General features: G+C 36.5%; 1 protein-coding gene across 1 annotated transcript; it reads right to left on the minus strand.

Annotated features, from left to right (window-relative positions):
• Positions 1-531: 531 nt before the first annotated feature.
• On the minus strand, positions 532-8,874 carry LOC143888211 (uncharacterized). The gene is made up of 9 exons (XM_077392566.1): positions 8,719-8,874; positions 8,345-8,467; positions 4,078-4,158; positions 3,883-3,971; positions 3,705-3,779; positions 3,032-3,093; positions 2,881-2,943; positions 1,665-1,868; positions 532-894 (listed from the first exon to the last, which is right to left on the minus strand). The coding sequence occupies exons 2-9, from the start codon at positions 8,465-8,467 to the stop codon at positions 815-817; spliced, it is 777 nt and encodes a 258-aa protein (XP_077248681.1). The 5' UTR covers positions 8,719-8,874; the 3' UTR covers positions 532-814.
• Positions 8,875-11,686: the final 2,812 nt, after the last annotated feature.

Raw genomic sequence — 11,686 nt, forward strand, 5'->3', positions numbered from 1 at the left:
AGAAGAAGAACATGAAATTCCAAAAATCAGGCAAAGTTCCCTTTTCACAAGTCTGAAAATATTGGGCTAGATTTCAAGGCCTTCATTGCCCAAACTTTGGCACAGCGATTAGATGTCTTCCTTTATGCCTATGTCACAAATGTCGTTCTCGGGAGTTTCTCGGCAAGGGAAAATCTCAAGATATATAATTTTTATTAATTTTTGGGTTCATATCGGGAAATAAACGGTAAAATTAAAATTATCTTAAAAATATTAAATTTAAGAAAAAAAATAAAAATAAAATATCGTACAAACATTGGAATAATATCGTGATATTATCGGGATATTTTATAATAAAAACAAAAACATCACTATATTTTAAAATCTCAGCATTAGTTCAGGATTTTGTCGTTGAAATCTCACAATAAAAACACTATATTATGAAAATATCAGAGATATTTGTGACAAAGCTCTATGCCCATTGTGTGCACTCTGAAGATCAACCAGAAGAATATGGCGTGACTACCATTTTTAACTACTGGAACAAGACAATTTAAGAATAAAAGAATGTACTGCTCTATTATCCCTACAAAAGGAAATAAAAAATTATACAATTTCCTCGGGCATTATAGACACCGCAATTTTCAACAATAAATAAAGAGACCCTACCTACAAAAACAGTTGCCACACCAACAACTAGAGCAGCAGCTCGACAATTTATGACTGATAATGCCTAGAATATCACATTTAAGTCCTTTTCCTTAAAAACATTAGGAGCAGAGCAGGCATCCATTTTTTTTTCCTAAACCAAATGTACCTCTAAAACACGATATGCTCATGCAGTTGCCTGGACTGGTCCATCTGATCTGAAATCACGGCCACGGCCACGACCCCTTCCTCTCCCACGGCCACGTCCTACAACACCATCCATTGCATAATTTACCCCCCAGTCCTCGCAATAAGAAATAGGGTCATAGAATAAGAAATATAATTATTGGATAGGAGCTCAATATGCAATCATATATTATAAAGTCGGTGGTGGGCAGCGAAAGGCCTGCAAGCCAGTGGTTCTATAGTGATTTATTGGATTGGATTGCATGAAGCACGAGATTAGTGGTCGCATCTGCACTTGTGGGACACCTTGTCCTGGCAGTTGTATTTGGTTGCTTCATTAATAAAATCGTTGGTTAAAAAAGGGTTGATTCACAAGGGCATTGGGTCTGAAAAACAGCTGACTGTTGGGAATGAAGCTGCACTTCAGGGCGGGTTTGGGTCGCAATGTAACTGATAATCTTATCATCAGGAAATTACGGGAAAAAAATGGAGGGCAAGGTTCCTTATTCTAACTCTTCGTACAATTGTCTGATTGTTTCCATTGGAGCATATTGATGAATTAGGCAGAAAAAATGGCATGATTGAATACTTAAACTTGAAGAGCAAATTGTTTTTTTTTTGGGGACAATATATAGGGACTTGCTGGACAATTTAGCAGAAAGCCATTTTGCAACTCAATTTTTTCAGGAGAGAACAGCCACATCGTAGCAGATTTTGCCTTATTCATTTAATTCACCCGAGGTGGCTAGCTATTCTCTCCTGAAAAAGTGAGCTGTGAAATTGCCTAGCAAATCCCATATAAATTATGTTAGTGATCATAAGTATGAATTGCTAAGCTCAAGAAAATTTACCGCGCCCTTGCAGAGGCGGTGCATCAGAGCCACCGAAGTCATTGTATCCACCAGATTCTCGATGCATGTCCCCGCCTCCATAGCCTCCTCTACCACGCCCACGGAAACCACGGCCTCTTCCGCGGCCACGACCTCTGCCACCATATGCACGTCCTCCATCCCAACCTCCATCCCCATTGTAGTCCCCAACCCCATTGGTGTTCCCTTCAAGAAAAGAAACATGGGATACCTTAATAGGGCTGCCCGTTTATAAATCAACATGATGACTAACAATCAGTCACAAAAGAAAAACCACTTCAGAAATACAACAATTAGTTGTCTGTTGTCATGATTGTGGCCCAATTTGCACAAGGCAGACGTCTGTGGATTGTGTCCATTGATCTGATAGGCATCACCATGATTCTCCAATGTTGACAATAGAGGCTAACAACTTTGAGCTGGCAATCAGTTAAGCAGCTAATGGAGCTTGAAAAGTAAAGCAGGCTACAGAGTGCACTTGCTTTTTCAACCATTGAACCCCTATCAGCCATCCAATTTATAATCTCAACCATGGATTTACATTTCGGTTTTGGTAGAACCCAAACTGATTTTTATTTATTTTTCAAATTTTGGTCATTTCAGCCGCCGAAATTTTTACAATTTTGGTCAAAATGACCAAATTTCAGCCAAAATCCAAACCGAAATCCGAAACTTCGGATTTCGGCCAAAATTAAAACAATGATCTTAACTTCATATAAAATGTTGGAAAGGGTCACCGTTCCATCTCTATGGTTTTCAATGAGGATAAATACTAGACAAATTACCCAGCAGCTAGTATCCCAAAAATGAAAGCCGCCCAGAAATATCTTGGCCAACTTTACACATGAAGTTAGTTTGGTGTACTAAAATTTGATCACTCAGATTTTCCAGCATTTTATACAAGGGAAATGATATCAGCACAAGTGCACAACCATGTTTTGATATTTTCACTAAGTCATCTTGTTTTTTAGTATTCAAAGAGCTGTCAAAGGTTATTACAGTTCCCAAAAAGCTCTCACAAGCCAATAAAAAAAGAAAACACATGCTGGGTTTGTGCAATTATATTTTCTTTTGAAATGGTGGGTTTGTGCAATTATTAAAACACAGTTGTGCTGGTATCATCTCTTTTTATATATTATTTCACAAATAAAGGAGGACTAATTGTGATTTATTCTAATTCAAAGTATATGCAGCCTACCTCTACCCCTGCCGCCCCTTCCACGTCCGCCACGTCCTCTGCCTCGCACACCAGGTGAGCCCTCTGGATTTCATATGACCAGCAGGGTGTGAAAACAACAAAATAGGTTCAAAAATTCATTGAAGGAATCAAAGGTGAGACTGATTGTTACCTCCTTCATACTCAAGTTCAGTCCATGGTTTCACCTGATCAACCGGTATAGGTGACTGGTACCTGAGAGGATATAAAAGAGGATCCAAAGATCATTAGAGCGGAGATGATACTAACTCATTCACAGAAAGCACAATAGATTGCAGCTTGTGAGGTGTATAAAACAGATATTGAACAAGATAATAACATTAACAGAATTCAAAGCTTAACCCGCCAAACGATATCATGTGCTACCAGGCTTTTCAACCAACATACAACCCAACTTAAAAGAATAAGAATTTATTCCAGAATAGATATTATTCAGGACAAGATACCCGAAATTCAAACAGGCCCAAAGTGTCAAAAATCAGTGGATAGCAAAAAAGAACTCAAACAATTTCACTGCATGCAGACCATAGCATACCCTGGAAACAACTTTGAAGCATCATAGTTATATAAACACAGTTATATCACCACTTTTACAGGTCAAGGCTAATTAAGTGTTTCGATTTATTGTAAGTGCTTCCATGATCAGATCATGGTAAAGATCCCCAGATTTAAATGAATAATCAAGACAGTCATTAAAAAATACGATAGCAATGCAGGTACACCAAAATCCATCGAGTAGTTAAAGTCCATATACTAATAAGCAGTAACTTCTTATACAGGGATGTGATCAAAATAGACTGATTTACCCTGTGGAGGACAAATCCAGCTCCTTCTTGGACAAAGTTATTGTGATCATTGATACATGGCGGGTAGTTTCCAGACTGCAACATAAAGATACATATCAGACAATATTAATTTTGATAGCATAATATTGACTGCAAAGATTACTCAAGGACCAAAGGATCATATAGAAGAACTCCATACGGAAGAAGGCCTTCTTCCAGTGGCTCCCACATGTCTGTAATATCAGTAGATCCAATCGATGTGTTCTGATGAAGACCAACAATCCTTCTCTAAAAACAAAATGTATTTTAGTACGCATGCAACAATAAAGAAAACCATTTGTTGAGAAAGATTAAATGACTGCCAATAAAAAAACATATTCCACAAGTAACCCACCTTAATTAATTCAGAAATCATCACAGTCTTGTTGATAGCTCTCCCCATGGCTTTAAGCACAATTTCATTGGATCCCTTTTCCTACAGATGCGCAAGAAAAAAAATACTAAGCTAATAACACAAGAACACCAATCTCATGTAAAAAATTATATTCAAACAGGGAAAAAAAAACTTATGACCATTCAAAAAAAGAAACAATAATTAAAATAAGCTAAACTCTTTCATCATCTACAGAGGTACATAAAGCACTGAGATACAGAGCACTAGTTATCATCTGGAATCTGCCTGTGCAAGTTCAAAACTACCTATTTCCTTATTTGATTTCGCTAGTCCTATATTGCAACTTGGCAGTAGATTATAGGAATATTAGAAGATATGATAGATATGAAAAAAGGCAGTAAGATTATCATTAAAAATAATCAAAGAACCGACAAAGATAATAACAAAAACCACTGTCTGGTGAATAGAACTATCAATAAGCATCTTTTTTTTCGAATGGCTACTATCAATAAGCTTCTTACAAATTAAGAATTGTAGTTTATGGTGACAAAAACAAAATAAAGGATACACACCTAGTGCATGCACCCACTCTATCCAAGTCGGACAAATTGATGGAGAAAACTAAAAGAAAATGCAAGACTAGAGTGACTGCAACACTCTTGAGCAGTACCATGAGCGAGAAGAGACCCAGTAAATGGGTTGGTAGCCCCAACAGGCTTTTGAACACCAGGCCATGCTGTACAAGGTCTGAGTTTGGGATGACCACCCAAAGTAAAGACATCATCCCAACACTGGAATACTACAAAAGATTCAAGCAAACCTTAAAGGTGTGGACCAAGGGCTAAATACTGCATAAATCGATTCTAATTAGCCCTTGTCGTGCTAAAAGTATTGAGCAGGGCATCTACTAAGAGATTAATGATATGGATTTTAAGGCCTAACTAATCTAACTACAAATCAAAGAACCAAAAGAGAGGAACGAGAAGTAAATAGCCTTTCCAATGGCACTAATTAGCCATTTTTCACGGATGCAGAAGCCCAATTTGGTTTTCCCACACAATCCAACATCACCGACATGGATTCTGGGACCGGATATGGGCATCATTTGTTGTTCTATGAAAAATAGAGGTAATCCGCCCCATACTATCAATGATATTCTGCTTAGACATAAACCAGTCATATATGAGTGTAATTTGTCATGTTTGTGATCTCGTAATTGCCGAAACCGAGTGTCTCAATTTGGTGTGAGACCTCAGCTTGAATTTTTCAGGACAATGGACAAATGCATCCAAGCAGGTTCTTTCATTCTTTCAATTGTGAATACACAGGTGAAGTCATCGATAATATCCAGGAGGAAAATGAGGATGAGGATGGTGATGATATCTTTCAGGCTAATCACACCAATGATAACTCATCTGAAATGACTTACCCACCTGAGTTACTAAAAGAAGAGAGTCCAGTCAATTCGGTTGAGACCTTTAAACAATTATCCGTAATTATAAGTAAAAATAATGCAGGAAATGTTTCCAACTTTATGAACCATAGTTGCACGCGTAATGTCTTTTGGCAGCCAGTTATGTATGATCATGATGAGGAACGTTGTCATCATATTATGTTTTACCGGACAATTGTAAAGTTATACGTTGTATCAAGTATTAAATGACCAGAATGCCCCCTAAGTCATGAAAAATAACTAAAATACCCCTATGGTATAAAAACGATCAAAATATCCCATTGGATTTGCATTGGGCATATTTTAGTAATTTTTCATTAAGATATTCAATCGCAACCCTAGCTGATGCTTAATACTTTTTTTTTTCCTTAGTAAGAACATTTTGAATTTGTAAGATTTTAAATCTATCCAAAAATCATCCAAATAAGAGATTTTTTTAAATTTATTACATGGTTATCCAAATGGCACTATTTATAAATTTGTGAATTTTAAAATTCTGGATTTCAAATCTACAGATTTTCAAAATTCAAATCCAAGGTGTATCCAGATGAGCCCTTAGGGCCCGTTTGGATACCCCTTGGATTTGGATTTGGAGGTGAATTTGGATTTTTAAATCCAAATTCGACGTTTGACAAGCCTTTATGACATCTGGATTTGGATTTGAGTGAAATCCACAAGATCTACAAATTCTTCATGTTAGTGTAATTTTTTGGATTTATAAATCCTTTCTACGAGAGGTTATTTATAAATCTAAATCTGACCTGTAAGGGGTTAAAATGTCCAAAATATACCAAAAAAGTGTTAAATGACTTAAGTACCCACATGATATTAAAAACTGATCAAAATACATCGTATTGGGTAAAATGACTAGAAAATCACCGAGTCAAGCAAAATGACCGAAATACCCCTATACCAAGTAAAATGACAAAATACCCCTGAGTTGTGCAAAATGACTAAAATACCCTTATGATATAAAAATTATCAAAATAACCTCATATAGGGTAAAATGACTAGAATACCCCAATATCATAAAAAATTACTAAAATACCCCTAGATCAAGTAAAAATGGCCCATGGCTTATAAAAATGACTAAAATGACTAAAAATGCCATCATGAGATAAAAATACGCCATATTAGGTAAAATAACTAGAAATACCACTATACCAGGTAAAAATGACAAAATACCCCGAGTCGTGCAAAATGACTAAAATACCCTTATGACAAAAACATGATCAAAATAACCTCATATAGGGTAAAATGACTAAAATACCCCAAGATCATGAAAAATGACTAAAAATACCCTCATGAGATTAAAAATGATAAAAATATGCCACATTAGGTAAAATGACTAGAATACCCCGGGTCATGCAAAATGACCGGAATACACCTATACCGGGTGAAAATGACCAAATACCCTGAGTGATGAAAAATGACTAAAACACCCTTATGACATAAAAATGATCAAAATACCCCCATATAGGGTCAAATGACTAGAATACCCCTGGATCATGAAAAATGGCTGAAATGCCCCTACATCAAGTATTTTAGGATTTTTTGGTTTTGTTAGATTTCAAATTCAAATCCAAAGAACATCCAAACAAAAAAAAATTAATTTAGATTTGAAATCCAAATCTATACGTGGTCATCCAAACGGCATTATTTATAAATTTGTGAATTTTAAAATTCTTGATTTCAAATCCATGGATTTTGGAAATCCAAATTCACCTCCAAATCCAAATCCAAGGGGTATCCAAACGGGCCCTTAAGGTTTTCTCTATCAATAATGTCAAGAACTCGAACAAGAGATTGTTAGAGAACAAACTAATAGTTTCTATCATCTCGTTGTGTGTGCGGCTTCAAGAAATAGAAAACTAAATATTGGATAGTTACATCATGAGTTTCTCATTTTGCTATGTCATGGAGTTGCAACAGCATTGAACTATTAGCCTATTTCTAAAGTGTACGTACTATGCACCAAAAGATCAGATCTTTTACATGAGATGTGAAATCACCTCCAATCGCAAGAAACCAGTGTAAGGAAACTAACAAACTCCTTCAAATCAGTGGAAGAACAAAATAACTTAGGGCGCATTTGGCTACCATGAATTGTTTTTCATGATAAATCGGTGTCTCCAAGTGGAGATGAGGGTGAAGTGGCTAAAAAACAGGAAACAAGTGTCTCCGGTAATGAGTAGTGGCAAAAAAATAAGGAACCAATCGATCCGATTTTGAGTAAAGTTTTTTATTTCCTGATTTTTAGCTACTTCTACCACTTAGGGACATCAGTTTGTCTCCAATAATGAGTGGCAAAAAAAAAAGAAAACAATCGATCGGATTTTGAGTAGAGTTTTTTGTTTCCAGATTTTTTAGCTGCTTCTACCACTTGGGGACACTAGTTTCCTGCATTTTGTTTCCTGTTTTTTACCACTTCACCTTCATCTCCACTTGGAGACACCGATTTATCATGAAAAACAATTAATAGTAGCCAAACGTACCCTTATATAAAGAAACAACAGCATGCTTATCCGGCCCGGGCTTTGGCTACTTCATCAGTTCATCTATTGAAAGTTCTACAAGCAGAATCTATTAGGAAGTGACCTGTTCTTAATTATATTTTTATAAATTTATAAAAAGTTCTACAAACAGATTCTAATGAAAATGAGCTTTCATTATCCAAACGGCTACTATTCTGAAGCAATCATAACATACATAAAATAAAAATGACACAGATAGCAAAAAAAAACGTGTGTGTGTGTGTGTGTGTGTGTGTGTGAGAGAGAGAGAGAGAGAGAGAGAGAGAGAGAGAAGATATACCTGAAGAAGGCCTGTAGCATATGTTATGTAGTTCCTCATCCTCCCTTGAGTGGTTATCCGAATCTCGTTCTCGTTTATCGGTGTCTCCTCTCTCGGCTTTTCCACCCTCTGGTACCGATCCATCTAAAAAACCCCAAAATCAGATTAAAAAGGAAAACTAGGGTTTCGCAAATGGAGAACGGAAAAATTTTCGAAGAAAAACGAAATAAAAAATCAAGAAGATGGAAAACGAAAACCTGGAAAACAAAAAAAAAATGAAGATCTTCAAACGAAAACGATCAGATCTGAGAGGAGAAGCCCTAGCGTGAAAAAAAATAAGGAGAGAGAATAACATATTTAGGGTTAGGGTTAGGGTTAGGGTTAGGGTTTGGTACCTTTGGTAAATGGCGTTGAAGCGATGGATGGCCTCTCTCTCTCTCTCTCTCTCTCTCTCTCTCTCTCGCTCTCTCTCGCTCTTTTTATCTCCACCCCTCTCTAGAGCCCTCTCTGGCTTTTTCTTCTTTTCCGCTCTAAAAGCCTCAAGTACCGCCTTCTTTTCCTTTTATAATGGTCTCTCCCGTTCGTTTTGGATTCTGAGAATTGATTTTCAGCCCGGAACCGAATATCGGAATCAAAATTAACTCTCTACTGAGTCCAACAATCGATTTTAGATGAAAAATCAATTCTGAAATCTAGAAGGATCAAGGACTAGGGCTGAGTTTTGGATTGCCGAGGAGTAAAGAATCATAATGGACATCATATTCTGATTCCCATTCCGATTCTCCCTTGAATGAAATGAGAAAAAAAAAAAACTAAACGAAATTTTTTAATTTAAATAAAAATCTAATAAAAATTTTAGTCCGCCAAGGCGGGATCGGACTACTACCTCTTGGGGAGAGAAACAGATTCCGGCATTTCCTACGCTCTGATTCCACTTGGTGTCATTTTTGCCCCTTTGATTCCATTATGATTTTTAACCAAATGTCGGAATCGGGCATATTTGGAATCAGATCCCAGACCCAATGCTCGATTCCGGCAATCCAAATGTACCCTAAAAGTAAGTTGGGCACATGGGTCATCCATAGTGGTGGAATATTTACTTAGCTTGGGTATTAACATTAAGGGAAAATTACATTTACACCCCCTCTAGTTTCTGACATATCCACTTCCACCCCTATAGTTTAAAACGTGACAAATACACCCCTGTAGTTTCAATTTGTTTAAGGTCTGCCCCCTCAGCTGAAGGTTCGTCCATAGATTGAAGGGTTAGGATGATCCGATGGAGCTGATTTTTTGGGCACACCCTATCTATGTCAGGACCCATCAAATGAACGTTTTGGATCATCCAAATAATGTGGGCCCATACCCGAATCCAAGCACTACCAGAAAATCATCCAAATAATGTGGGCCCACATTGTTTGGATGATCCAAAGCGTTCATTTGATGGGTCCTGACATAGATAGGATGTGCCCAAAAAATCAGCTCCATCGGATCATCCTAACCCTTCAATCTATGGACGAACCTTCAGCTGAGGGGGCAAACCTTTAACAAATTGAAACTACAGGAGTGTATTTGTCACGTTTTAAACTATAAGGGTGGAAGTGGATATGTCAGAAACTAGAGGGGGGTGTAAATGTAATTTTCCATTAATACAAATGGAAATCATATTTCCACCCCTCTATCTAGAATTTTATCCCCATTTTGTTTGTCTCCTTTTTTTATAAATGAAAGCTTTTCTAAAATTAACAGACAAATACCAGTTCATTCTATCTTATGCTTCAACTTTAAAATTTTAAGACCGTCTCATTTAAAAGTTATGGTCTAAAATAAATGATCTTAAAACCTTCCATGTGCATGAACTATTCTATTTTCTTTTCATCATGCTTGAGCTCAATGAAGGGATGCAATCAAGACTCTCCTTTAAGCAATGATCTACTGTAATCAAGATTTTCTCATCTAGACTGTTTAGTTTTGGATTATTTTAAACAACAGTAATAAAGGTTTTTGAGTGAATAATTTTTCTACATTTCTCACAACAAAATGTACATACGCAAGTTCGATATTAGATGAAACATAAGTGAGAAAGCATGCCCCCCTATAATATTGAGATATTATACTAAACACTACAAAAAAGTAGGTGTTTACTAGTGTACACATACCAGTGGTTATGAGAAACCGCCGGTGTAATATATTTGCACTGACAATTTTATTTAGGGGTGCCACTCTGATCCATTTTTGGGAAATCGGATTGAGCTTTTACCTTAAAATTGGTTCGGGTTGATTCCAATTCATCTCAACCCGACCCGACCCAATTTGCACCCCGAATTTTATTTGCCAGTAAACGTATAATAATATGCCGGACGTAATAAAAAAACCACTGATACGAATGTAATATATTGGCAGTTGCATACAATCATCGATATATGTACTACCTAACATCACTTTTCACTTCCCCCTTTCCCTCTTTCCTCACCTCCTTTCCCCCGTCTTTGATTCCAGGAAGAAGGAATAGAAAACAAATGAGGAAGAAGGAGCAGAAGAAGCAAGCGCATAATTTTTTGTGTTATTTTCTTTTTATATCTTTCACCATTTTCATTTATATTCGGCATTACTTTTTTACTTATTTTATCATGTTTTATGTTTTTCATCCCTGCAGTGGATCGATTGAAAGAAGACAGAGAAAATTAAGAAGAAGAAATTGGCAGGTAAATTTTTTTTTCTAGTCTAATATTTTTTTTCCTAATAATAAAGATGTTGTGCAAGCTAATTAATGGGTTTCTACTTTAAACCCAAAAGAAAACATAATCGGTTATGCATGACTAGTTAAATTTTTTTAAGGGTTGACCAAGATTAATCCAAACTATTTATCATGGTTTGGTTTTCGCGGAATAGGGATTCAAGTGATTTGGTTAACCGTAGCCCCATTCTATCTCTTTGTTAAAATTTGGGCATATCAATAAGATCAAGTTTGAAGCAAGAGTATAAGACGGTTTGAAGGGGGCTGTTAAGTGATTTTCGGTGTGGGACAAATCGATCTTGAGAGTTGTTTGGACTCCTAAATAGCAAGGGAGAGTTGGGTTGTGATATGGTTGGTATTAAAGGTGTTTTGTAACTGAAATAAACCAAAGAATATGATCTCGGATGGGATTTTTAAGCTGGGTTTTAAGATGGAAAAGTGGCTGAAATAAATGATGGAAAGTGGTCTAGAACTCTAGGGTAATGAAGATGGGAGAGGTGGTTGATATGCTACTGTAATGAGAAGGGTAATGGGTGTTAATCGGATTCCAAAGGGGCTGAATTTTACATGTTTTAGGGCTGCTATTCAGCACCTAAACTCAAGTGGGTTAAAGAATTGTTTCGGAT

This window comes from Tasmannia lanceolata, unplaced genomic scaffold, assembly GCF_043159265.1.
Source record: "Tasmannia lanceolata isolate RefF3 unplaced genomic scaffold, GAP_Taslan_0.1 ptg000012l, whole genome shotgun sequence".
Taxonomy (NCBI): Eukaryota; Viridiplantae; Streptophyta; class Magnoliopsida; order Canellales; family Winteraceae; genus Tasmannia; species Tasmannia lanceolata.

What these genes read in the sequence shown, in the direction of transcription:
- LOC143888211 (XM_077392566.1), bottom strand. Translation starts at nt 8,467, where the DNA reads ATGGATCGGTACCAGAGGGTGGAAAAGCCGAGAGAGGAGACACCGATA. An exon ending in ATGCTACAGGCCTTCTTCAG is followed by an intron (nt 4,159 to 8,344) that starts GTATATCTTCTC and finishes GCGCATCTGTAG; the next exon opens with GAAAAGGGATCCAATGAAAT. An exon ending in CTGGATTTGTCCTCCACAGG is followed by an intron (nt 3,094 to 3,704) that starts GTAAATCAGTCT and finishes ATATCCTCTCAG; the next exon opens with GTACCAGTCACCTATACCGG.